This window comes from Seriola dumerili, unplaced genomic scaffold (genome assembly GCF_002260705.1).
Source record: "Seriola dumerili isolate Sdu_G_001 unplaced genomic scaffold, Sdu_1.0 BDQW01000078.1, whole genome shotgun sequence".
Classification (NCBI taxonomy): Eukaryota; Metazoa; Chordata; class Actinopteri; order Carangiformes; family Carangidae; genus Seriola; species Seriola dumerili.
This window is the reverse complement of record NW_019174333.1, coordinates 1,950,840-1,978,620: the sequence shown is the minus strand read 5'-3', so window position 1 is coordinate 1,978,620 and position 27,781 is coordinate 1,950,840. Positions and strand designations below refer to the sequence as shown.

The following is a 27,781-nucleotide window of genomic DNA, read 5'->3' as shown; positions in this document are numbered from 1 at the left end:
CGTTGCATTCAGTACCGTGGTTTATTTAGGGGTTTATTTAAGCTAGTTAGCTAACGGATCAACCTGAATGCGCACACACTCAGAACAACAGTTTCATTTTTTTTTCAATTGCCTCGGCTGTGGAAATAGACTCCAAATCAAAAGTACTACGTCAAACCGGTTTCCCGCTGAACGTGGACAACGATCTCCTCTGGGAGATTAGCTTGTTATCGCTCTTAGCCTCCCGGTGACTGGGATTAGCAAACGTTAGCTATCTAGCTAACAAGCTAATAACAACAACAAGGCTCCGGAGCTGTCTGAAAGCAGGTGCTGGCTCATTATTTTACCACGTTTATTAGTTGGATGCAAGATAAAGGTTACTAGCTTTATGAAGTAGCTGCAGCTTGGTTCCTCTTTCCCCCATTTCCCATGTCAAAACTGCCCCTAATGCACAATAGTAAACAGTGGATGGCTAAGGCTCAATTTCCAGCTCTAACTTTATTATTTTCACACATTCAGAAATATGGCAGAGCCCAGCGACATGATTGAAGTCACCGTGAAGACTCTGGACTCCCAGAGCAGGAGCTACAAAGTCAGAGGCGAGGTAATGCTCTTACTCTGATTTAAATACTGCTCTGTTTAGACTCCCCCGTCCCCTTCCCCTCCCGTTTCAATGCAAGGTAGTGTGTTGTGTGTTGTCCCCCAGCTGACTGTGAAGCAGTTCAAGGAGCACATCGCATCCTCAGTGGAGATCCCAGTAGACAAGCAGAGGCTCATCTACCAGGGCAGAGTGCTGCAGGATGACAGAACACTAACTGAATACAGTGAGTAAATGAAACGGTGCGCATAGTGCTGCAGCAAGGTTTGGGATGAACAGTGAATGTGTTTTTCTAACCTGCTGAGGACAGGGAAGTTTATTTTTGCTTTTGACCTCAGCAGTGTCAAAATATGATATTTGTATTTCTGTGGTTAGCCGGTTAAGATATATTTTTTATTTATATTCTTTATTGCATTCCCTTACAGTGGTTATTTCTCAACAGAACATCAACTCCATGATATTTACAGCATACAGTATACCCTTCATATACCCCATATATATATATATATATATATATATATATTACCTTAGCTGATCAAACTTAAATTTAGGAAGATAAATAAATTAATAAAAATAAAGAAGAGCGAGAGAAAAATATTATAATGAATAAAACAGTTTTAACTCATTTTAAACAATATAGCTGTTCTTATTACTTTCTCTCCCTCCGCTACCCCTTTCCCCCTCACCCTTTATTTATTACACTAATCCTGTCATTCATTATCTCCATTTTATTAATTTCGTCAATTGTGTCCTTCCATTTGCTTAATTGTGGTGCCGCTGACTTCAGACAATTTTTTGTTATTTGTTTAAGTGCTGCTACTCTTAATATTCTAAAAAGATGTTTATCAGTTTGTTGAGGAAGTTGCCCGTTGAAATAGATGTAGCACCACTTTTAATGTGGATTGGCACTAAACCTTTTCACAGCTGTCAGTTAAACATGTCAAAATCAGGAGGAAAGAAAAACCTCAGCTGCTGCATTATATTTGCAATAATTGCAGTTAGTAAAGCAGTTAGGTGGAAGTGAAACAGCTGAGCACCAGGACTAGAATACTATGTGATGCAACTAATGGTTATTGCTTAATATTGATTTTTTTAAAAGTTGGTCTATGACCCAAAAAAAATAATAATTAAAAAGGGGCGTCGCGTAGCGCAGTGGGTTACGCAGGCGCCCCATATATAGAGGCTAAGGTCCTCGCTGCAGGTTCGGTTCAACTCCCGCTTCGGACGGCCCTTTCCTGCGTGTCATTCCCCCTCTCTCTGCCTCCCCATTTCCTGTCTCTCTACTGTCCTGTCCATTAAAGGCACAAAAAGCCCCAAAAAAAAAAAAAATTAAAAGTGGGTCTATGAAATGTCAAAAATAATGACACATTACTGTTACAAATGATATACTTTTACATACAACATAATAATAATACAAATAACTTTATTTATATAGCACCTTTTAAAAACATAGTTTACAAAGTGCTTTGATAAACAAATCAAAAGCAGTGATAGTCAAAAGCAGGACAGAAATAAGGTAGAGTTACAGAGGAAGTGCAAACAGTATGCTTCAATGTAAATAAGGACGATTAGATGGAGCAGATGCCGTATAGAAAGACTCAAACACGCACACCTGCAAACACAATGAAAAGGTGATTTGGAGGTGATAAAAAGACGACATCACATAAAGGCAAGTCTGTAAAAATTAGTTTAGGGAAGTGATTTAAAAGAAGTTACTGATTCTGCTTCATCTCCTCAGGCAGGTCATTTTAAAGCCGGGGGTTCCTGATGGAAAAAGCACAGTCACCTTTAGATTCAAGCCTCGACTTCGGAACAGTCAGAAGGGCCCCGCCCGAGGAACTAAGGATCAAAGCGCAAATAAAATACTGAAAATGCCGGAGATAGTTCATTTATCATTTACAATAGAATAAAGCAGTAAATGTTTTTACAGTATCTAATGGAGCATCCCTGTGTTTCTCCCTCAGATGTAGATGGGAAGGTAATCCATCTGGTGGAGCGTGCCCCACCTCAGGCCACCATGTCCGGCTCTGGGGGTATGGGTGTTTCCTCCGGCGGGGCAGAGGGCAGCGGTAGCCACGCCGCCTCCCAGGGTGCACCGCATGACCGCAATGCCAACAGCTACGTGATGCTGGGGACCTTCAACCTGCCCGTCAACATCATGGACCCTCAGCAGATACAGGTGGGCATGAACGTACTGCACGCAAACCGAAACCCTCACTGTGCTTTTTTCTGAAGGGAAGAACAGGTTCATGCTTTGTTACAGCTGGGATTTGTCTTGTAGATGTCAGTTCAGCAGATGATGGCTGGAGTTGGCGAAGCTGGGAGGAATACCAGGGTCAGCACCAGCTCTGGGGTAAAGGCTCATTAATCACAAGTCATCATTTCATCAGTGTCTTTAGCCTTTCCGTCTCTCCCTTCCTGTAAGGTTGACTCGTGTTTGTATGTGCAGAGCAATGGCTCGGTGGACGTGCAGATCAACTTGGACCAGTCAGTGCACAGTGAGCCCAGGATGAGGCTGCAGCTGGCTGAGAACCTGCTCAGAGACGCTCGCTCTCTGATCCACAGACTGGAGGTCCAGTATACTCGCTGCTTTTGACACTCACTGTCATTCCTCACATGTCAAAGCCCGGTCATCACACGCTCACTGATCATTTTCACAATAGGTTGTTCTACTCAGAACTGTCAAGACTCTGTTACTACTGTGTATTTTCTGTTTATGTATGTCCTTTTAATTCTGGCACTACAGCTCCCATCATGCTTTAGGTGATGTAAACATCAGACATACTGTAAGCATCACAGTTATTTATTTATTTTTTGTGATGGGAGATAAAGACAAAGAAAGTGATAACAAAACAAGACGTAACATAAGATAAGATAATGTAACATGATGGCATACACTGTTACAGAGAACACCTGCCAGCTTTTTGTTACCGCTATAGATTTAGATATATGACTTGTATATATTTTGATTTATTGAGAGGGAGAGAGAAATAGAGAGAGAAAAAATTTGTAGAAAATAAATAAATAAATGAGGTGTTGATGTTGCTGGTGTTGACTAGATGTATTTTTTTGAAGTTTTTTCTTGGGCATTTTTGCCTTTTATCTTTGCTGCAGTGAGAGAGAGAGAGAGAGAGAGAGACAGGAAAGTTGATGAGAGAGAGAGGGGATGAAATTCAGCAAAAGGCCTTGGGTTGGACTGGAGCCCGGGCCACTGTGGTTAGGACTGAGCCCGACCCACAGGACATGTTTTGAGACAGCAGCTGAAGCACAGGGGAACTACAGACACTGGAAAAGGATGAAAGTTCAGTGGACTTGATGCTTCTCTGAAAGTGATGTAAAAGGCGGTGAGGATCACCTGTCACCTGCTCTGCTGTGCAGCCAGTAACAGTAATGATGTCGGTACTGGAATGTGACACAAGTGTTTTAAAAGGGGAAATAGTGACTGTGCATCACGCACATTTAATGTAATCTACCCAGTCTAATCATAACATCCAGTACATTTTATTCTCAGAGTCTATCCTCTCACATGTCACTATGACTTCATCCATGATATCATAACTGTTTTCCTCTTCAAATTAAGACTTTTTAAAATATAATTTCTTTTTTTTCTGGTAAAGTTCTTGTGATTCCAGTGTATTTCTAGACATTTTACATAATTTAAGTTAAACTTATTTTTCAGGCATTTTTGCCTTTATTGTGATAGCTGCAGTGAGAGAGAGACAGCAAGGTGAGAGAGAGAGGGAGAGTGGGAGAGAGGATGACATGCAGCAAAGGGCCACTGGCCTGACTGCTGCGCTTAGGACTTAGCCTTCATGTGCTCTTTAACAACTTTCTTCTCAAAATCTCATATTTGTTTTCCTGACAGCGGCTCCTATAAGATAAGATAGTCCTGCATTAGTCCTGAAGTGGGGAAATTTGCAGTGTTACAGCAGCAATGTGGACAGTACAAAAGAAATGCAAAATGAAAATATTTCTAAAAATGTATAAAATACCTGATAGCACAGTGCATGAGAGAAAGTCAGCGAGAGAGTCAGAGAGAGAGAGTTAGAGAGGATGATGTGCAGCAAAGGGCCACGGGGTGCACTGGAACCCAGGACACCGCGGTTAGGACCAAGCCTATGTGGTACGCACTCCACCAAGTGAACCCCTGTTTGTCAGTCTTTGTTGTGTGAGGTCACTGAGTGCAGTTTGTTGTACAGTCTGACGGCAGCAGGAAGGAAAGACCTGCAGTATCTCTCCTTCACACACGGCCGTGCAGCAGCCTGTCGCTGAAGGAGCTGCTCAGTGCTGTCGCAGTGACCTGCGTGGGATGGGCGATGTTCTTCAACAGGGTTGATAGCTTAGCCACCATTCGCCTGTCGCCCACTACCTCCACTGGGTCGAGGGGTCATCCCACGACAGTCTCTTCCTGTCAGCAGTGGAGATGCTGCTGCCGCAGCAGACCACAGGAAAGAAAATGGCTGATGCCACCACAGAGTCATAAAATGACTTCAGGAGTTCTCCCTGCACTCCAAAAGACCACAGACCTCGTATTATGGAGATATTACCCTCTGGTGAATCTGCACCATGGTGGGCCATCATCCAGCACTGTGTATTGTTTCCATTTGATTTTGGATGATACAAGAGATGAGTTAACGCATTCTTTAGCTGTGCCTGTTTTCCCAGGAGCTCACCGGCTCATCAGATGGCTGCTCTCCATCACTCCATCACTGAGCCAACAGCACTGACTGTGTGTGTGTGTGTGTGTGTGTGTGTGTGTGTGTGTATTGTGATATGTCTGCGTGTTGTAGGGAGTGTCCGGTGACAGCAGCTCCCATTCAGAGCCAGAGGTACCTCAGTCTTCTTCTTCCCCACCATCGTCTTCCTCCTCTGCCAGAGGAGCTGCAGCCTCACAGCCCATGGACACCAGCTCTCCTCCTGCTCCATCATCCTCCACCTCCACCCAGACTGAGGGAGCAGCTAACACTGGCCCCAAGTAAGTCAGAGCCTGAATGGCCCCATCAACAGCTGGTATCAACATGTGATCTGTATCTGGATACTGACACTTGGTCTATGGGAAGGTGTGTTCTCATGATCTTGATTGTGCCTGCATTAAAATAAGATTTCAATATGCAAATTAGTTAGTCACCAAACATGGCATATACTTGCCACTGCTGCTACGTGTACTTTTGACCAGGTAACAGAAAGAGATGGAGCTTGGTATTCATCCAATCACAAGTCAGTATGATCTAATGCATTAACACCAGATCCAGATCCCGATCACATTAATGTCAAGGTGTCAGGTGGGATAAACCTTTACACCCAAATACAGACTACAACAGTTTAATGAGTTTGTGCAGTTTAATTTATTCAGTGAGTTATTCTTTGGGAATTTCAAAATAAATGAGAAAACTTAATTTTGAAGTGAGTGAAGTAACTTTCAAGCGGCAGCACTGTTTTACTGTAAAGAGGACTAGAGGACTATTTAAAATGAACAGACAATGAATTTAATACAACTCCAAACTAATTAGAAATGGTTTCAAAAATTCTTTTGTACTTTCTCAGTAAAAAGTAGGAACTAAAATCTTGGTATAAAAACTAACTTTAAGCAGAGTCACAGAGTCCTCCCTCATGCTCAGTGCCTCTTTCAGAAACTGGTATTAAAAAACAAAAAATGACTAGTTATTAGATTTTCCTTTAAAATACAAAAATTGAAATACATACAAGGTGTTTATATTTGTATAATAAAACAGTCAAATCAATAGAAAACAGAAAGAAAAAAGGCCTGAGACCTGCAGGTCTGTCACAGAGACACACAGCTAAAGCTGAAACTGACAGACACTGTTATGATTTCTAAGACATAAGTACGGCTTAAAAAGGATGCAGTGTTCTTTGTCGGGTTTATCAGTGCTGATAAATTATCTGAAGTCTCTAGTTTATGAACGTGTAGCGATATCAGACTGAGGAGCTTCATGTGAACATTTCTGAACGTGAACTCAGACATGTAACACTCATCTTGGCTAAAATAAGTAACTCTGCATCCCCAGTCTCAAACATCTAACACCTGGTGTGAGGAAGGAAGTGATGTAATGGAAAACACCTGTGTCCACATTGTCACTTTATGAGTCAAATGGTTTAATGTATTTGGACCATTTTGTCTGGACAGTTTGAATTAAAGAGCTTTGATTCTGACCTAGCAGCTAAAATATCCCAGTGGTAAGCTGCTGCCTCCACCCCTCACACTGAGACAGGTCACATCAATTAAAACTGAGGGAGGAATCAAACGGCGCTGCAGCACTTTATCTTATCTATTATGACTGGACTGAGTGACTCTGACATGTTTAAAATCGCATGCAGAACAAATCACATAGATCCAGAACAGAGAGTTCTCCTTCAGATGAAGCTGCTTCTCAGTCTAATAACTCTACACGTTTACTGACGTTCATATAACTTATCATCACTAAGAAAACCGACAAAGAACATTACATCGCTTTCAAACCTCAAGAAATCATTACAATGTCTTATTAGCTTCTGCTTCAGCTGTGTGTTCCTGTGACAACCTGCAGGTCTCAGCATCACCTGTCTTAATATGAAAACACAAGCCTTTTGGTTTCTTTTTTTCTTTTCATTTTAAACTAGAATCACCTCCTGGTGGGTGTCTGCCTCCTCCACTCCTCCTCCTCCTCCAGACTAGTTTCAGGTCACATCCCTGTTTTTCCAGAGTCATAGAAAATATGAACCATTTGTATGAAACTTTGTCATAATTGCTGTGAAGTCTTGAGCAATGGCTAAAAAGTGTTTAGTGAGTTCACACTGACCTTGACCTTTGACTTTTGACCACCGAAATCTAATCAGTTCATCTTTGAGTCCCTGTGAATGTTTGTACCACATTTGAAGAAGTTCCTTCAAGGTGTTAATGAGATATTATGTCAATGAGAATGGGACAGACAACCTGAAAACAATATGGCTCTGGCTCAAAATCAAATAATATCATAATATAATATAACAGTTTTTTTTTTTTTATGTGAAAGGAAACTCAAATCACCCAAAGATACACGGACCCCTCAGACTGTGAATCAGCTGTGGTGTGATTAAAATTACCCATCCACTTTGTCCAGCTTTTTCATGCTTTATTCACAAAAATCTTGAATGAATTTGAGGAGAACATAGTAATCACTGTAAATGAGAGTGAAACAAAGTGTTTTTGACATTGACATTTCTGATAGTTTCTGGTTTTCTGAAGCAAAGAGCGTGGGGCTGATTTCTTTAAATATTTTACTGCCCAGTTCATATATGTAATATATGAATAACATTCATCTCTCATGCTCAAAAACCAAAACCATCTGCACTCTGTTTGCATGTTCCAAAATACCACATGCACACGTTCATGCCGATTCCACCGGAATCAGTTGATAACATTGAGGCCACCAGGTTGCAGCGGACGCAGACACCATCCTGTCAGCTTTCTAACCAGTGTTCTCCAGCAGGGTCTCTGTAGTGCTGACTCCTCCTGTGCTGTGTTTGTCCTCAGTCACCCGAGTCCAGCAGAGTTTGTGGAGGTCCTGTCTGAGGTCAGGAGGGTGGAGGAGAGGTTACGCCCCTTCATAGAGAGGACCCACTCAATCCTCGGAGCAGCCACATCAGCAGACTACAACAACAATGTAAGGAAGGAGTGCAACAGCAACAACGGTTACATCACTCGCAGTATGAGAAGAAGTGACATCCAGAAATAAACTTATTAACATTTACACAGTTCAGCAGGAAAACCTTGGTTTCATGTTATGTGCTGTGTCCCAGTTCCATATGCTACATACCGACTGTATGCAGTGGCTGTGGTCAGCAAACTTTATTTGGCATCTCCTCTAGTGGGAATACACAACATGATCAATTCACTGATCCCCAATCTGATCACTTCTCACTCAACCAAGACATTGTTCTGCTGTGTCATCATCAAGGCCGTCCCCCTGCTGTCTCTCTCTGATCGCAGCCTGAACAAGCTAACATCAGCCTGAACAAGCTAACGTTAACCTAAACAAGCTAATGTTGGTCTAAACAAGCTAACATGCACCTAAACAAGCTAACATTAGCCTAAACAAGCTAACATTAACCTAAACAAGCTAACGTTGTGTGTGGAGTGTCGCTACAACAGATTACACAGTAACATTTCAGGACATGAACATGTTGACAGCATGATGTTAATATTAAGTTAACAACTGAAACAGCTGTTTGCTCCTGTCATCAGAAACACTGTGACACCGTGTGTACTGACTTCTGGTCGTCTATAACTTGATGACCCATTGATCCGCGTCAAACACAAGATATCTCCATACACAAGTCAGATTTTTTTCGCAGTCGACCTGTGGCTGCACCTGATGCCATTCCACATGTTGTTGTTATTGTTTACTGTGCCCGCCTTCGCCTTCTCTTCCAAGTTTGATGTCAGACAAACAAGTACCATCACATTTTCAGAATTTTCGCTTCTCATGACATCCCCATTGCTGTGAAACATGATTTACACTTTGCCTAAAACATTTCTACAAAACTTTACAAAACATTGTGACCATAACTTGTTTTTTGGATCATGAATTTACGTCAGTACATGCAGAAGCAAATTATTATTAAATAAAAGGAAATCATGTTGCTGCCATTGCAATGGTTCCTGTCCACGTTCGCACTGGGGTTAGACTGATCTGAGAACAGTGTAAATACAGAGTGCACTGTAATCTCATTTACTCAGCACATTCAGGCTCTCAAGCTGTATGCTTTCAGACCCAGTCATGATATGTTGTTCTTTGTTCTGTCCTCTGCTCCGGTTCACTTTCACAGACACAAGAAAGAGAGGAGGATCAGCGCATTCTCAACCTGGTTGGAGATGCCCTGCGTCTCCTTGGAAACACCTTGGTTGTCCTTGGTGACCTACGCTGTAACCTGGCGACCTCTCCTCCACGCCACCTGTATGTGGTCCGCCCCATGGCCCACTACACCCACCCAGTCCTGCTCCAGGCTGGTCTGCCACACATGCCCATTCCAGTAGGTTCACACCACACTGAGTCATTGTGTCAGCCAGGCAACAAAGTAACTTCAGTTCAGCTGGAAAGAACCGTGTCATTTATAAAGGCTCATCTATTATGATAGGTCTTTTTTATGCTCAGCTCATTATGAATAGGTTGTGGGTGTTGCTTGCTGGGATTTCCTGATGTTCAAAAACATCTGTGTGGTTTCTCACACATGCTAATTTTTAACCAGGCAGCTGGCAGAGCAGCGCTGGTAGCGATACCGACCTGCAGCTCTGAGTTTCTGGCTTCATGGTGCAAAGGAAGCCAGAAACTGAACTGGAAGGGAAAACACAGAAATATTATAACTGTTGCTCCTCACTGCAAACATTCATTAGAACATAAAATATTACTGTATTCAGTGATTTGTTGAGTTGCAATTGTTAGTAAATAATATTCAAGTATTATAATATTCACACACTTTATTAGAAACACCATACTAATACAGATATGGATGAAAAACAAATCTATTATTAAAATAATTGGCAGTTAATTTCATTTTCTGTGGATAATGTAATTGTTCCAGTTATGTCCTCCAGAGTATCACAGTGTTATAGAGTACATTAAGAGTATTGCTTATTTATACTGTGATAAAAGATTTTTATATAATTTGTTGTTGTTTCACACAACTTGCTGTTATTGTACTGGCCAGCTTAATTTATATCACTTCCTGACCTGAGGGCCCGCCCACCGACATTATCATGTGACATGCATGGTTCCTTACTGAGAAGAGCTGAAATTGGATCTATTTATATATTAGCTGCCTGAATAATTTGTCTCTGAGCAATAATGTCTCCATGAGGAGTTCCCTTTAGATGCCTTACGACAACTTTGTGCATCACTGACAGTGGCAAAGAGAAGTAAACATGTCTGTCTCCTCCAGATAAACTTAGGAACAACAGTAACCATGACGTCTAATGGGAGACAGGTGGCTGAGGGACAACGCCAGCCCTCTCACAGTTCTGGCCAATCAGATCAACAGGCTACCGACCAGGCTCCGCCTGTTCATTCCAACGGGGCCGCTCATCAACAGGGACAGGGAGGACCCCGAGTGATCCGGATCACCCATCAGACCATGGAGCCTGTAGTCATGATGCAGATGAACATCGACGGTATGTGTGCGGCCATGTCAGCTGACACTCCTCTTTAGCGCTACGGTCACATGGGCTTCTGTGATTTGTTTGAAGGGGCCAGTATCGACGGTGGCCCTGAGAGCTCAACACACTGCAGCTTAAGAAAAACAAAATGCTTCAGAAAACATCTTCCAGTTTCACAACACATGTTCTGCAAATACTCACAACACGAGCAAATACACAACTGTCAGCCAACATCGGAGCATAACAGCCAGAATCTGCTAAAATGTGGAGGTGTATGGGCCAGACTCAGGCCGTGGACCAGGGCCTATGTTGGGCCAGAAGTTTCATTTTGCTGTCTGAGATGTGTTTTCTTAAGTTGCAGTGTGTTGAGCTGTCCGTGCCGCCGCAAGTCTCCCATGTATTTCAGTCAGACAAGTGAAACACAGAACTACTTACAGTGAAGATCATCGGTGAAAGAGAAATGAACACAGAATTAAATTAATGTGATATAAACAAAAGAAAAGGAATATAATGAGATCATTTACTTTGAATTTATTGAGCCAAACTGATGGGTTTCTGCTCTGGTTGCGTTGGCCAGGTGAGACAGCAGCTGGGTCTCAGGTTCCCGGACAGCCAATTGCTGCAGGTCCCGGCCAGCCCGGTGAGTGACGCTCTGTGATTGGGTAGTTTGTTGCTATGGTAATAGCTGTCTCTTCCTTGCAACGCTTTGGGTCAGATGAATTTTAAGTGGATGCACTCAAAGAGGACACACCTGTCTCTGTGTTCAGGAGTGACACCGGTCCACTTCCCAGGACTGCCCCCTGAGTTCATGCAGGCCATCGTGCACCAGATCTCGCACCAAGCTGCTGCCATGGCTGCTGCAGCCTCAGCAGGACACCCAGAACAGATGGCGTCAGGCCCTGGCTCCACGCCCAGCGCTGAGGCAACTGCTTCCCAACAACCCCCCCACCCTGCTCAGGCCAGGGTGGTCATCACCAGACCTTCCTTCTCCCCTCGCATCCCTCAGCCTGTGGGAACCAGGGGAACCACCATCAACCTGAGGGCCACAGTACCCACAGCTGGCCAACAGCCAGGACAGGTACCACAAAAACGAATCGTTATTTTTAGAAGTGATTAATCAGAGAGAAATGGTCGATATAACATTAGAAACAATTTAAAAATGCCCTTTAAAATTTCCTAGAAACCATCGGACCATCAAACGTGGACCAACTGTCCAAAACACAAAAATATTAAATTGACTATAATGTTAAGATGAGGAATAAGAGCACATGTTCACATTTAAGAATCTTAAACACAGAAGTTTTGGATTTTCCTATCAGTTAATTTTCTGTCGATAAGCTAACTAACTTTTGCGGCTATGGCTACGTCCTGCAGTGTATCACAGTGTCATACAGATGAAGTGTTAGCAAACAGCTGCTTGTTTACCTCTGCCCCCCTGTGAGCAGGGCACACCTCTGGCTCCCTCCTCCCTCACACAGATGATCAGTGGTCTGGTCGGACAGCTCCTGATGCCGGGGCAGCCAGGTCAGTATCCACTGGTTTCAACAGTCAGAGCAGCTAACAAACCAAATGTTCTCTTTCTCACTGACGGTTAGTCAGCCACATGTATACCAGATCAACAGTTGTGTTTGTGAACCAGTTCCTTAATGATTCCTCCTGACCTTTCAACCGTATTCCATGGCCCTCTTCAGCAAATGGAGCCTGCTCAGGTATCGCAATGTTTGATCTCCAGTTATAACTTGATCAAAGCTTGTACCTGGGTCATGTGATGGACACCTAAGCGAGATTCATTTGTGGGTGAAGACCATGGGTTGTGTACAAAAGCTCAGAAGTTAGTGAACTCTGAAGATTTGTGTTGCCAGCATCAAAAGTGAACCTAGAGCCTTGATTCAGACTCTGGGCCCAGATGGGTTTACATAAGCTCTGACCTTTATAGAGATCACGTCCTACATCATACTAACATTTGAAAATCTTAGAGGAAAATTTGGGATCCCACAGGCTCACTTGTTGAAATATTTTCCAGATACAACATCAGACCCCTGTGCTAAAGGGAAGATCCCAATAATTTATAGGAAATTGGTAAGTGTGTCTTCAGAATCCTCAAATTATAAAAGAATGGATAGAGGGTCAGAGGATTCAGCTTACAGAGGCCTCAAACTGTGTGTGTGCGGTCGGTCACGTTTGGTCTGTGGGTGTCTTTTAAACTCACTGGCTACAGCTGATCTTTAGAGAGAGGCACAACAAATGGACCAGGCTGATATTGGCTTATTGCAGATAAATTGGTAATGTGTCAGCTGATTAGTCTTATCTCATAGTTTGTCCATCGGAGGGAGCTGTGCGGTTGATCTGTCTTGGCCACAGTTCATTAAACATGAATCTAAAGGTTTATTTAGTTGATTTATTTTTTATGCTGTCGGGTGATATATATCGTCAGCAGATTTGAATAAACTTTAGATACTGATCTCAGTACTGGTCTCTAAAAAACCTGTCGGGGTTCAGCGAGCCTTATTTTGTCCAGGTCTTCTCACTCCCCCAGGTGATCCTGTTTCCACGTCCTCGTCGACCAGCTCTCAGTCCTCCTTCTTTACCTCGTCTTTGTCTGATTCCTCCACCGTGTCCCCCCCACCAACCTCTGCCAACACCTCCGGACAGACAACCACACGCACCACCAGCACCGCCTCCGTGGGGCAGCCAGCAGACAGCAGTCCTGAGGGAAATCTGGCCCAGCTCCTCGGCTCTCTGCTGGGAGGAGCGGCTGGGCTGGGGGGTTCCGGCTCTGGGCCGGCTCCCTCCATCACTGTGACGCTGCCGGGGGTGCCAGGCTTCTTCCAGGGCATGTCAGACTTCACACTGGTGAGTTCACCCGCCATTGACAGCCCCAGAGGTTGATGCTCAGTTCAGACGTTGTGTTTACTCTGGAACAAACTGAAAATTGAAATATGATACAATAAGCTATAGGTCTTGTTCCCTTGGACCTACATTTGTGTATCAGTTCGTACTGTACTGCTACAGTGTCAGTACAAAAACATACTGCTCTATGTTGGAGGCTGCGTTCTATCACCGTAACAACCTCCTGATATGTACAGGTTTGAAGATGATGGTTAAAAGTGTTTGTTGTTTTCTTCCTCAGCCCCATGCCAGTGGCCCTGCAGCCCCAGCCCCGCCTCCATCTACCAGTACTGCCCCGCCCCAGGACAGCAGCAGTGGAGCCACAGACTCTCTGAGCCCGGAGCTGTTCACCGGCATCGTGCAGGGAGTCCTGTCCACCATGATGAGCTCTCTGGGGGCACAACAGGGCAACGGAGAGAGCATCGCCCAGTTCATCCAGAGACTGTCCCAGACCAACAACCTGTTCACGCCTGGCTCTGGAGACGCTGTGGGTGAGTCAGGAAACAGGAGGATGATTCAGGCCACACATCACCATCCTAATACGTTTTCCATTCACATTTCACACCATTCACAATCACTGTCATCAACTTACTGATGAACCAGCTCTCATCCTGGCAGGGTTCTTTGGCGACCTGCTGTCTCTGGTCTGTCAGAGCTTCTCCATGGTGGACATGGTGCTGTTGCTTCATGGGAACGCCCAGCCTCTGAGCCGCATCCGACCCCAGCTCACTGACTTCTTTACCGAACACTACCTCCAGGGCCGAGAGCCCACTGATGCCAACATCGCAGTAAGTGCTATAGAGAGAGAGTTCCTGACTGTTTGTTCACACGCTGAGCTGTTTGTTTCCTAGTAGATAGGCTGTAATGGCAAATGATGGGAGTGAGTTGGGTTTTCAGTGGGCGAGTCTACACAGAAAGCATTTCCGCTGTCTTCTTCACTTATCTGTGGTATTTCTTCCGCCGGGAACACCTGCGTTGTGAGTCTGCTGTTGCTGAAGCACGTGTGTGTTCACACCAGCTGCGTCTCTATTTGTTTTCATTATTAATTCATTTCAGATTCATTTCTGACAGAAAATGTCACTTAAATGCAGACATGGACAAAGTACACAACTCCATTACTTGAGTCAAAGCATAGATACCTCTGGTCAAATATTACTCCAATACAAGTGAAAGTTGTTCAGTCAGTGCTTCATTTTACAAGTACAAAAAGTACATTTTTGCATTTTTGTCAACACATTGTTGTGTTATTCAACAGTGTATTCACAAAACCTAATGACTCTGAAACAGCCTACTGACTGAGTGTAGAAGCTGTAGAATACAAATCTTGTAGAAAATGCTACAAACCCTGTAAAAACGGCCAAAAAAAACACAATTGAATCAACAAAAGGAACTATTGCTCTTCACCTGGGTGACACCAGTCCTCCAGTGAGGCATGGTGGGGGAAGCACCGTGCTGTGTGGGGGGGGGGGGTTCTCAGCAGCAGGGACAGGAAGACTGGTCAGACCTGATGAAGGATGAATACAGAGAGGTGCTTCAAGAAAACCTTCATTTGATTTTTCACATTTAGGAATTTAACACTTTGTCCTCTCTGCAGACAGCAGCTGAGGACCTCATCAACGGACTGGAGGAGTACATAGCTGAGAGCTTTGTAAGGATGACCTCTTTCTCACACACACACACACACACACACACACACACACACACTCTCTGACTTCTGCAGTCCATCTCATGCGCTGAGCTGTGTGTTGTGTGTCCAGGCCACGGTGACGGTGCGGGAAGGAGTGGACATCGTTCAGACCAACCTGTCCTTCCTCAGACAGCAGTTCACACACATGGCCTCACACATCCTGCGCTGCAGCGGTAAGTCAGTTATCAAGAAGGGTCAGTGACCGAGAAAAACAGGCTGCAGACAGACTGACCCTAAAGATGATGGTAATATTTTAATTAACCTCTTCAGTCACCGATGAGTTGTCAAAGCTCTAGGTCCATATTCATCAAGCGTCTCAGAGAAGGAAATCAGTCCAAAGAGCAAAATGTTCTTTAACTTGTGAAATCTGTGCTGATGTTCAGCAGAGCTCCTCTGACGAGCAGCAGGGTCCTGCACACGAGGAGATGTTCACTGATGACGTCAGAGAGAGGAGAAACATGATCTCAGTGACTTTGACTGTGACATGATTGTTGGTCTGAGTGTTTCTCAAACTGCTCATCTCTTGGATTTTCACACTCAACAGTCTCTAGAGTTTTTACTCAGAGTGGAGCAACAACAAAAGCATCCAGTGAGCAGCAGCAGCTCTGTGTCGATGAGAGAGGTCAGAGGTCAGAGGAGAATGGACAGACTGGTTGGTGCTGACAAAGAGGCTACAGTCACTCCGGCCCTGTTCAGACCTGGTATTAACCTTTGTCTTCAGTGATCCAATAACAAGTGTTCAGTTCTAAGTTCATCAGTTCACACCTGCTTTAAAATGCGTCTCCACATGTGTCTGGTTGACCACTTGTGATCGGATCTCACTTTCTGCTTTATATGCAAATAAACAGGTATGCGTTGTTGTTTTTGGCCAGTCCACAGATGGGTCCGTCGTCAATGTGCTTGTGTGTGTTTGAGAGAGAGCGAGGGAGAGAGAGAGCAAGCGGGACACGGAAGGGTTGAGCAAAGTAATGCGCTGTGCACCGGTCTTATAATGAAATCAAGTTTTTTCCATTTGAAATAGTAAAATATTTTCCATTCATTATGAAAGTGTGGCGGGACTCAGTTGATGCAGGCCGTCCTTCAAGGTGGCCAGGTCTCCACACCTGGCTCCAGTAGAACACCTTTGGGGTGTGGTAGAACAGGAGACAAACTGCACAAATGACGTGATGCATCATGTCAACATGGAGCAGAGTCTCAGAGGAAAGTTTCAACAGCTGGAGGATCCATGACATGAAGAACTGAGGGAACTACCCAGCGTTAGTGTGCTGTTCCTAATAAAGTGCTCACTGAGTGACTCTGCATCATATGAAGCCAAAATGAGTAAATAGCTTAAATCTTGTCACATTTACAACTATTTTATTTATTACATTTACTAATCCGCCGTCTTAGTCGACAGTAAAAAGATCAGTGAGGCCTGCGATGATAAATGTAAATATAAATGTAGTGGATCTTTAGATTGCCTTCCAGTTCTCTGACGTGTCAGCACAGAACTGATTTCTTACTCTGATGCCTGATGGATGTGAGCAATGTTCGGGGTGTTATCCGATGGTCATGGAGGATCCTGTAGTCTTGACATTTGTAAACTGGGTGCGAGTGGTTTTCTGTCTCCTCTGGCTTGTTCCCGGTGCAGATCACACGTTCGGCCCTCGTCTGCTGCTGCTGTGCACTCAGGGCCTGTTTGAGTGTCTGGCTCTGAACCTGTACTGCCTGGGAGGAGAGCAGAGAGCTCTGACTGCAGTCATCAACCACCGCATCGTCAGTATACATCATTCAGACCTTCAGCGTGATGCTTCACTCGTGTGATGCGCTGCGTGTCACTGCATGTGTCTGTGCCTCTGTGTGTTTGTGTAGAGGAGGATGTCTGCAGAAGTCAACCCCAGTCTGGTCAACTGGCTGACCGGTATGATGTCTCTGAGGCTGCACGTCATCCTGGAACACAACCCAGTCACTGAGGACCAGATCCAGCACTACGTCATCTACACACAGGTGATACGCTCAGTCATAACGATCAGTACCACGTCACAGTAAGACTACTCTTATAAAGGATTTAGAAATGGTTTATAATTATGTTATTAATTCAGCTGTAAACACTTTATAAATCATAAATAAACAATTATAGCAGTTTTCATACATTGATGCAGGCTCACTATTTGCCAATTATTATTCATCATTAATCTTACTAATGAGTTACTACCATCTATAACTGGTAAAAGGAGCCTTATAGTAACTCATTAATAAATGGTGATGTGTTTTAACCTTTTACCAGTTGTACATGTTTGTAAATGATAATAAATGGTTGTAAGAATGAGAAGAAGAAACATGAAGATGATGGAGGGAGAATCACAGAGATGTGAACAGTGGGACAAAGGATGGGTGAGCTGTTCACCAAGTAAAGGAAGGTTCCCACCTGTGTTCTACCTGGTTGATAAAGTTCTAAATCTGCTTAAATATGATCATGTGATCTGCCATAATTTGATCTGTCAAATGAAACTTTCTCACCATTAAGATGCTGATGCTGGTTCATTGATAGTAACTGAACAAACATGTGATGAAGCAGCAGCTACAGATGCTGATGATGGAGAAAACAAAGAAAGCTCAGTAACTAATGAGATCTGAGGCTGAACAGTACAGAGACATGTGGGCTCACTATTTGGCAAGCAACAGGTCACTGTTGCCCTTTTTAGCTAATGTGTTATAACAGCTTATAAATGATTTCTAAAGTTTGAACAAGCTCATTAATAAACTAATTATAAACCATTCATAAATCCTTTATAGGGGTGGTCTTGTTATAGAGTGGTACCTGAGGGTCTAAGCTGGATTAATTTATAGTCAAAGTATCAAATTCAATATGCACATAACAAAATAATACATGTGTATGAACGTTGCCCTGCCTCAACAACAGTAAGTTCAATCCCGAAGTGTGAATACTGAGGCCCAGATTCAGTAACACATCGGTGTGGTTTCAGGGGGATGTGAACCAGAGGTCAGAGGCTGAAGCGCAGCAGCCGTCAGAGAGTCCCAGTGTGGAGGTGAGCCTGGTTCTGTCTCATTTTAAACACACTGACCTGAATCACTCCTGCCAGTCTACAGCCTCTTCTACAGCGACCTCTCTGCTGTCAGTGCAGATTTCTGGTCATCATCAACAAGTCCCGAATGTTAACCTGTCTCTCAATACCTAGACTCCTCTGTGGCTCTCAAATTGGAATCAGGCCCTAGTGTGACACCCACAAACCAGCTCTCATGTGGAGGGGCTAACCTGTCTCACAGGAGGAAAGAGAACAGAGCACAGTGCAGGTTCCTCATAAAGATGTATAGTGACAGTAATGACTAGAGCGACACTCAGTAGATTAACACCGCCACCAAGATTAAACAATCCTACACATTAAAGACAGTGATAATAACTTCCTGGCTCCGCCCCTTTAACCAGATCTAAAAGTAATGAGTTCTTCTCTGGCCCCTCCCCCATCCCTCCATCAAGTCTGGTTCAGATCAGTTCAGAGGCCTGTACTACGAAGCTGCTTATCAACTGGCTCAGGTAACCCTGGGTTCACCTGTCCGGTGAAAGAGGCGGGGTTGTTAATTATAAGCAACATCGTCCGAACCATGACTGAAGTTCTTAATATGATATGAAAAGAAACTCTGATACTTGCCACTTATAGCAGCTTCCAAAAGTGATGTTCAACAAGGTGAAATATAAACAACATGATCACATGACTGGAATAAAGAATTATAATTTCCATATCTAAATGTAATTTTATTAAAGTCAGACTAGAGGTATATTGTAAATAAGTGGATGAATGATCATGAAGTTTCTCAGTGAGTATTTTCGCTCTTCAGTGTGATGAACAAACTGTTTTGAGGTTTTACAGGATTTCATATAACTTGACTTGTTTGACTCTCATCACAGTAACTTGAGAGTTCCTCCCTCCTCTGCTGATTCTAGCTGCTGTCCTGCACAGTCACTGTGTCAGTCGTACAGATCATCAGAACCAGGGAAAGTTGTTATATAAGAATATAAAACATTTCTATCACTTTGAACAGCAGGTACAAATGGAAAATGTTGATGTTTTCACATGCAGAAAAAAAAAAATCTTTACTAAGCTTGAACACATGGAAAACGATTTGGATTATTGTCTAAACTAAGACCAACACTGTGCTCTCTACAAGTGTGATGACCCTTTTCTGTCTGTTTGACAACGTCAGTCCTGTGCAGTACAAACACACGTCAGTGTGACGGACTGAAAAACTCATTCGATCTCTCCACCCCTCTGTCAGATGGAGGAGAGTTTGTCTCCGGCCGCAGCCACCACAGCAGAGGAGGCCATGGCTACCTCAACTGACGGTGGAGAGAGGGGAGCGTCTCCTGGAGACAGCACCGCCTCATCAGGGGACGCTCAGTGTCCTGCTGGGGCCCCAACAGGACGAGAGGAGGCAGCCCCTGAGGTGGAGCCGTGGGCAGCAGCTGTTCCGCCTGTAAGGAGTGAGGCTTTCCCTCTGAGTTACATGGAAATACTGGGAAAAGTACGGTGGGTGACAAGAGCAAATGGCACTGCGATGGCCCAAAACACTAACATCAGGAGAAGCCAGCTGCAAATTCAGAAACCATGCAAATTCAAAAACAGACGAAAATACAAAACAAATACAAGAACAGAAAACATGCTGCAAATGAAAGAACATGCTGCAGGAAGACAAAACAAAAACATCAACAGCAAACATGCTGCAAATACAGAAACAATGCGTGGAACACCTTGAGTATAAGCTTGAGCTTCGACCCGAGAGGCCACACCTACGACCAGACTTTTGACCTATGACCTTGGACAAAAGGAGAGATTATGAGGAAAGAAATTTTTGCTGTAGTTTTTACAATATTATAAAAGAGCAACAGAAAATGTAGAGAGCGTTAGTGTTAGTTTCTGCTTTGTTTCTGAACTTGCAGCTGGTTTCTCCTAATGGAAGAGTTTTGGGCCGTTGCAGAACGTTTGCTCTGGTCGGCCGCTGTAGAAAATGCCTTTCGGGGTGCTCACAAACTACGCAGGGAAATAAGAAAAACACATAAAGATGAATGAAAACTGACGCAGTGACAGGACAGACTGAGACTGACAGAGGTCACATTTATATCGGCGTGTCTCTTTTACAGCTGCTCTTAAAGTGTGTTTATGTCTCATGATGTTGAAAAGTGCAAAGTGCCTCTCCTTCACTGTAAAACTGTGGCCGCCAGTTCATTGGATTATAACTGTACCATAATGTCTCTGTCAGGAATGGGTTCCCATCATCAGACACGACATGCTGTCTCAGAGGAAGATCAAAGCCCAGCCGCCGCTGTCTGACGCCTACCTGCACGGGATGCCCGCCAAGAGGAGGAAGGTGAGCAGTGCAGTCTGAGTGTTTATCCTCCGTGTTTCAGCTCTGTTCCGACTGTTATTAAGTGAGGAAGGTGAAAAACAAATAGAACTAACCGTGAGGAGCTGTCTCTGAATACTTTTCATTCTGTCTTAATATACCACCTTAAAAAATGTTTCCCAGTGTTTCCACTATTTAGCATCTTTGCTTTCATCATCACTGATATGACCTGACAGTTATTTTCTCACTTTGACACTGTATCAACATGTTGGACCCAAAAAACATACAAAATCAAAAAAAAAACATCAAATCATCTTTTTTTAACTATAAAAAAACACAAACATGCTGAATAAAGCAAAGTGGAAGTTTGAGTTCAGTACAGGTTGTGAATGTGAATATACAGTATATGATGGTAAAATGAAAATCAAGCTATATACAACTGTTCACAGCCACAAGCAGCAGTGGCAACACGCTGTTACTCTTCAAAACAGTCTATACCCAATAAGACAGAGAGCCACATGACACAGGCCCTGTGTCCCACAGTGTGAGGCTAATGCAAAGTAACATCAAACTGTTTGCTTCATTATCCATCACAAACAAGTCCAACTCAAACCTTCTAACAACTAGCTCTCTATGGCCCTGTTCACACCTGTTCACACCTTTTCAGATTTATTAACAACCATCTCAGGTGATCTGATCACAAGCGGTCAGTTCAGGTGTGAACGCACCCAAAATGCATTGAGGACGGTTTTGAGATGCGATCACTCAGACCATATTCAGAGGTGGCCATATTCTTTCAACAGTGTGAATGTGAATGTGTCATGGGCCACATTGTAGGACCACGTACTGACGTCCTCTGACACAGTCTGATTAATAATCAGTGATTACTAATAATAGTAATGGAGGCTCTGGAGGCATCACTGTTGTCAAAGTGCTGCTAATAAGACAGAGCCAGGCTAACAGTTTACCCCTTGCCTCCGGTCTGTCTGCTAAGCTAGGCTAAACCCATCCTGATCCTGTCTCTCGCCAGCATGTTTCCAGAAATGTCAGAATGTGTCTTTTAAGAAGTGTGACAGCGATGTCTCCACCCTCAGACCACCCAGTGTGAGGGACCACACCTGTCTCTGTCAGACGCCGTGAGTCGAGCTGCTCGGACCGCCGGAGTCCTGCCTGTCACGGCCCCGAACAGCCTGCAGGGAGAGCTGGAGAGGCCAGAGCTGCAGGAAGCATACACCAAACAGGTAGTGATGTCAGATCACATCACATATAAACCTCGAAAAACACACACACACACACACACACACACACACACCATAGACACACACCATATAGATCTTATTCTTTTCATTTGTACGTCTCTATAACTGCTTATTGTTTTTGTTTTCATTTACATGTCTGTCCATTATGTGTTCCCTTCATGTCACACTTGTTTTTGTTCTGCAAAGTCACTAATAAAGAAAACACAATCTACACAACCATAAACACATCACCTCAGGGCCTTCTGGGATAGGGTTACACCCACTAACCCTAACCCTAACTCCACCCACGTTATCCCATTATATAAGTCAGGATATTTCACTAACCTGCTGTGTCTCTGCGTCCTGGCAGGTGAAGAGCGACATCAAAGAGCGTGTGCGAGACGATCCGGACTACAGCTCCCAGAGATTCCCCAACACACACCGCGCTTTCTCTATAGAAGACTCCTAATCCTCTCCAGCCATGTGCCACAGAGGGCCGAGGCCAGGTCCAGAACAGAGGAGCGAGGCCAGGTCCAGAACAGAGGAGCGAGGCCAGGTCCAGAACAGGATCTGTTCCTGGTACATGTAGAATGGTAACATCCCATCGTAGACGTGGCCTGTAAGGACGACAGCTGCTGAACGGTTCCTCCTCTCTTGCTGTAGTTTGGCTAGAATGGAAAAACCTGCAGACTGTGGCCCCTCCATGGCACATGGTCTGAGGAACTATACGCTCTTTGAGTCACCTCAAGCTAAAACATTCCCTCTGCTCTCTGACACCTCCTGAGGTGTCAGAGTACTAAACGCTGAACATAAGATCTGCCAGCAGCAGCTCAGTACAGAAGAGGACTGGAGGACCAGTGGAGAACTAATCCTCTTCTGTCGGTCTGAAACAGTCTGAGCATCACAGCCTCAGACCAGTGTCAGGACCGTTAGGACAAGAACTGACAATTCAGTGGTAATGTTCTGAGAAAATAAATAAATAAATAAATAGAAATAGTTGCACTATGAGAATAGAGCTGCAATGTTACAAGATATAAGTTATAATAATGTTGCAAAGAAAAAGTTGTTGCAAAAACAAAGTGATACCATGAAAACAAAGTTGTAACGCTGCGAAAAAAAAAGTTGTAATATCATGAAATAAACCTGAAAAGTTATTAGGAAAAAAAGTCACAATATTTCAAGAGTAACGTCATAAAATGATGAAGAGTGAACTGACAGTCTGGTCCTCTGGATGCAGTGTGATCAGATTTGTGTTTCCTGACACTCCGTCATACTGAGCACTTCTGTCCTACGTTGCACATGTATTTGCATTATATATTAAACTGTAAATGAGAGCAAACTGTATATAGTAAATGGGGAGTGATGTCATAGAGCTGTGTCAATGTCAGTCAGGTTAGTGCTGTTGCCATGACGTCAGGTTTTTATCTTTTAGCATCATGACAATAAACGTCACGGATGATTTGTTTATGTCTGTATCAGCACTGACAGTGGTGTCTGTCGTCTCTAACCACGTATCCTCCTGCACTGTTGTTACCTGCCACAGCCTGATGGTGGTGATGTGTGTGTGGAGCACGGCTGCAGTCAGTAGAGGTCTGTCCAACTGTGAATGGTTACTCTGTGCTTGTTAACATCACTGAAATAAATCAAACTTCAAATCAGTGTTTCGAGTCTTTATTTACAGAGTCTCAGGTTTAGAGTCGCACAGCGTGTCCAACAACAGATGAGACAAGTCCATGGTCCACATGTGTACCATGTAGCAGCTGTGTGAGGCTGTTTCCCATCCTCCTGTGTGTCTGCACAGGAAGTGTTTCATCCTTTTGCTGCTGTCGACACAGATGGCGTAACAGCTCGTGGTTTACGCCCGAAAACACGACCTGGGGTGTATTTTAATGTTTCACAGTGTGACGACAGGGTTCAACTGTCTTCAGGTCAGAAGTCTTAACACGCAAGCATCAACCCCAGAGACTGAAACATGAAGCATCAACACTGAAGAACCAAAACCTGTGGTTCCTCTAATGACCACTAGACTCTGGCTCCAACAGTGAGTCAATCCACATAGACTCCCATGTTAAAATGTCCAACTTTACAGCAGAAATAAACGTTTACAGCCTGGTACAAAAACAGTTTTGGTCTCTAGAGCTTCCTCCTTCATGACAACTGTTTATATAACTCACCTGTTTACATTTTATTAAGGACTAAAGTTATGGAGAATTGAGGGCATGGCATCTTTGAGTCACAGGTGGGTGAGCGCATGCTTACCACAAACCAGTATGAACCCAAGTCTCGGCTCCACATGCCCCACCTCTTTGACCGTTTTTGGATTAGCTGGGAGTTAGGGGTGTGGTCACTGCCGAGATGGCGACAGTGGAGTAGCTCACACTGAGCTTCAAAACCATTCTTCAGAAACCTGTGGGTGACGTCACAGAGGCTACGTCCATCTTTATTTACGGTGTATACTCCCTCCTCACTGTCAGGGAGTCCTGTGTAGAGGACTAAACAGTGAGCTCATCTGTAAATGGAAAAACATTTTCTGACATTCCCGTAGGTCATTTTCTCCGCATCGCTTTTCTTTGTTGCAGCACAACCACAATGTATGATGGTATATATTGCCTGGTTAGTGACAATCAGTTGTGCACTACTTTTCATGATGCACTGTGAGTCCGCTATATAAGGTATAATAATTCTCACTATACAATCACAGTACTACAAAATAGAGCACTCACTATAGTGAGTGATTTCGGACACAGCCACAGAGCGGCCATTAAAGAACACGACCAAGTGCAAGATAAACTGTGCACATTAAGAAAAACAACAATGACATGAGGAAACATCAGTGCAAAACACAAACCTGTAATATTAGTGGAATAGAAAAAGAAAAAGAAGAGGAGGGCTAGAGGGGTGAGCTGAGGGACAGGGATGGTTGAGGAGCTGTCACCACCATCTAACACTAAAACTTTATTTCCTCTGGCTCCTGCCATGCTGTTTCCAGCCGTGACTTCATCCAGGTTTTATCTGATCTTTTGTTTTCTGGTTCAAGGCCTGTGCCACAGAGCAGGACTCTAGTTAGTGAGGTAAACCCTGGGTTTTCTACAGTGGTGGTTCTCCTCTTACCAGGGTACATCGGCATGGTAACTTGCACACCTAACCTGCTCTGGAGCACATGAAACTCATATAAAAGCTCCGCCCACTGACCAATCAGTTCTCTTGGGAAATGGCGTCACTGTCGGTAGAATATCGCATGGAGCTCAGTGGATCGCTCAGGCTGCTCAGAGACCATTTCTTATGAGCGACCCTCATTATTCCAGAGGGCCCCTCCTCAGCAGGAGTGGACCCTGCTGTCTTCTTCATTTCATTTTTTTCCTGTTGGTTGCAACAGTGTCAAATTCATTTCACTGTGTTTTCGAACACCGACATCATCCTACAACAAAGACCAACACTAAAGCTGAGTCACTGCTTTCAATTATGTTTTTATGTTTCCTTTTTATTTGACAGCCTGGGGCTGCAGCTGTCATACAGGCCATAGGAAGACATCTGAACAACACACGCATCTGATGGAATACACAGATGTAACTATAGATCTACTTGTGCCCTAATGATGAGCAGTGATACTATAAGTCACTAAGTTACACATTCACAGTCTGTGATTTTTTACTAGATGTCCTTCCTGTGTTTAACATCTTCATATTTTTCTATTATAGTTTCCTCTTTGTCACTCCTCTGCCACTAGACTTGTCCATGTTTCCATGTTTGTGATTGGTCATATGCTGCGAACTCCGCCCCTTTCATCTGAACACACTCTGGAAAACCTGGGTTGACTTGTTGAGCTGATAACCAGCATTGTGTGACTGCTTAGCTTAACTGAGGTTGTTAGGCTCAGTGAAGTCAGATAACAAATAGATATCCTGGATCTGTTGACCCTGCTTTGTAGTACAGGCTCCGCCTCCATGTCTGTTTTCCTCTGAGGTCACGTCACATCCATTCCAGCTGACGCTGGTGGGAAGGTCATTGGTTTTGCAGGAACTGAGTAATGAACCAAAGCGTTGGAGATTCTGACCTAATGATGCGCCAGAGGAAAAGTTATTGGATGTCATTGGGGTTCATCCTCTGATAGTCAAGAATAATTGTACCAGATTTCACGGTGATCCATCACAGAGTTGTTGACATATGTCAGTCTGCATTCCTGGAGCCACACTGCTAGTGTGGCTGAAAAGCATATTTACTTCTCCAGCCAGTTTATCCTGCTGGGAACAGGAATGTGCTCAGCTGCATTTTTAGTTAGCTGTTGATTAGATTGTGAGACATCTTCAACACAAACTTGACCATTTCTCCTGAGGGTGCCACAAAACAAAATATCTGCGGTGTCCAAAAACAGGGAAGGGTACACCCCCTGGGGAGCTGACAGTGGTGCTAAAGGAAAGGTCTGAGGGGCCACCAAACACATTGTGGTTCATCCTCTGGAACTGTGAATATCCACAGCAGATGTAATGTCAGCCTGGTCAGTACTTGTAATATCCTCCTCTGGGCCAAAGTGGACCCCCAACACACTGGCATCACCATCACCATCCATAAATGACAAATAACATTAACACTGATCTTTATTCATCATGGGATTGTTTATTCACACAATCAGGATTCACACAGGAGTTATTGCAGAAGTACATACGGGAATTAAGCAACACAGAACCTGACGAGTCATGTTTCTAACACAGGCATGACTGATAAATACACACCAGAGCATGTTCGATCCCTGATGTACCACAGCTACTGTTACAGCATGCTTTATTGCTTGGTTTGGAGAAGCACTAAATATGATCAAGCTGTGTGAAACTTTACAGCGAAGTCACAGCAAATGCTTGAGCCCCCACCTTGAGTATATACACCAACTCATTTAGGCACAACTTCACAACCAAGTCAAAGTTCAAGAGAAACTGTTCCTATACGGACATCTTTGCGTTTAGCAGTGATGACAAACATGGATGCATTTAGTACAGGTCAGAGCTTTTTTTTTTTAGGAACAGCTGGAGGCTTTCACACTTTAGTCTATAACCATGTATTCATGTGTTCATTCATGTTGCACAGAGCTAAGCAGCCAGTGTGGCACCTGACAAGTTTTTGCTGACATTAAAAAAAAGCATTAGTCGTCTCAGATGAGGAGCTGATGAATTTCCAGTGCAATGACCTGAATATAGACTTTTCTTTACTGTTGCCCTTCATTAATTTATGAAATAATTTTGTTGTGAGATTGGACAGTGACATTTGGCTCATACGACTTCACCAATTTTGTTCAGAGACTCCGATGACAAATAGGACTCCATTATGACCCTGCTAACATGCTGATCCAGATTTTGAGCTTTATGAACACCAACATGACCAAAAGTGTTTGCCCAATCTTTGAAGACTCACTTTTTATTTTTAAAGTTACAGTTGAATACACTGCTTTTACTGTACTTGGATTGTTTTTAGGTTTCTGTATTCAAAAAAAATCACACAACCACTGTGTGATAGTTCTGTGTAGTGCTAGCACTCAAGCTGTTGTTGGTTGGATGTGTTTTTCACTCTGAAGCTTTTTGCTCAGCAGAGTTGTAAAGAGTGGTTATCTGAGNATATATATATATTTTTTTTTTTTTTAAAGATGATCATCCTTAGGAACCTATGGGTTTCACACAAACAAGGGCAACCCAAGTATTTTCAACTTTTTTGATGATTTGATGATTTGTGAGGCTCTTATATGAACTTCACAGCTTCGCAACACTGACAGACACATCGACCATGAGAAGGCGGAAAAGGTTGGAGAGATTTCATAGGTGTGTAAGAAAATCCTGTAAGGGCAGGCAAGACGAACAGAAACAGGGATAACGTTGCACTTCCTCCCCTCAAAGACATTCATGGTACTGCACTGGCTTGTGACAGAAGTAGCTGTA

At 43.7% G+C, this 27,781-nt stretch overlaps 1 protein-coding gene across 1 annotated transcript; it reads left to right on the top strand.

Annotated features, from left to right (window-relative positions):
- Window positions 1-37: 37 nt before the first annotated feature.
- On the top strand, window positions 38-23,509 carry LOC111220908 (large proline-rich protein BAG6-like). The gene is made up of 25 exons (XM_022744181.1): window positions 38-306; window positions 499-583; window positions 686-803; window positions 2,542-2,756; window positions 2,859-2,930; window positions 3,027-3,149; window positions 5,368-5,552; window positions 8,088-8,217; window positions 9,383-9,586; window positions 10,493-10,721; window positions 11,284-11,346; window positions 11,474-11,784; window positions 12,152-12,230; window positions 13,243-13,559; window positions 13,837-14,086; window positions 14,214-14,383; window positions 15,190-15,243; window positions 15,353-15,455; window positions 16,913-17,037; window positions 17,134-17,268; window positions 18,249-18,311; window positions 19,558-19,755; window positions 20,539-20,646; window positions 21,717-21,863; window positions 22,231-23,509. Exons 2-25 carry the CDS (start codon window positions 503-505, stop codon window positions 22,327-22,329), a joined length of 3,579 nt encoding a protein of 1,192 aa, XP_022599902.1. The 5' UTR covers window positions 38-306; window positions 499-502; the 3' UTR covers window positions 22,330-23,509.
- Window positions 23,510-27,781: the final 4,272 nt, after the last annotated feature.

Coding starts and splice junctions, on each gene's coding strand:
- LOC111220908 (XM_022744181.1), top strand. CDS start 503: ATGGCAGAGCCCAGCGACATGATTGAAGTCACCGTGAAGACTCTGGAC. Junction 19,756..20,538: donor GGGCAGCAGCTGTTCCGCCT/GTAAGGAGTGAG, acceptor TGTCTCTGTCAG/GAATGGGTTCCCATCATCAG. Junction 20,647..21,716: donor TGCCCGCCAAGAGGAGGAAG/GTGAGCAGTGCA, acceptor CTCCACCCTCAG/ACCACCCAGTGTGAGGGACC.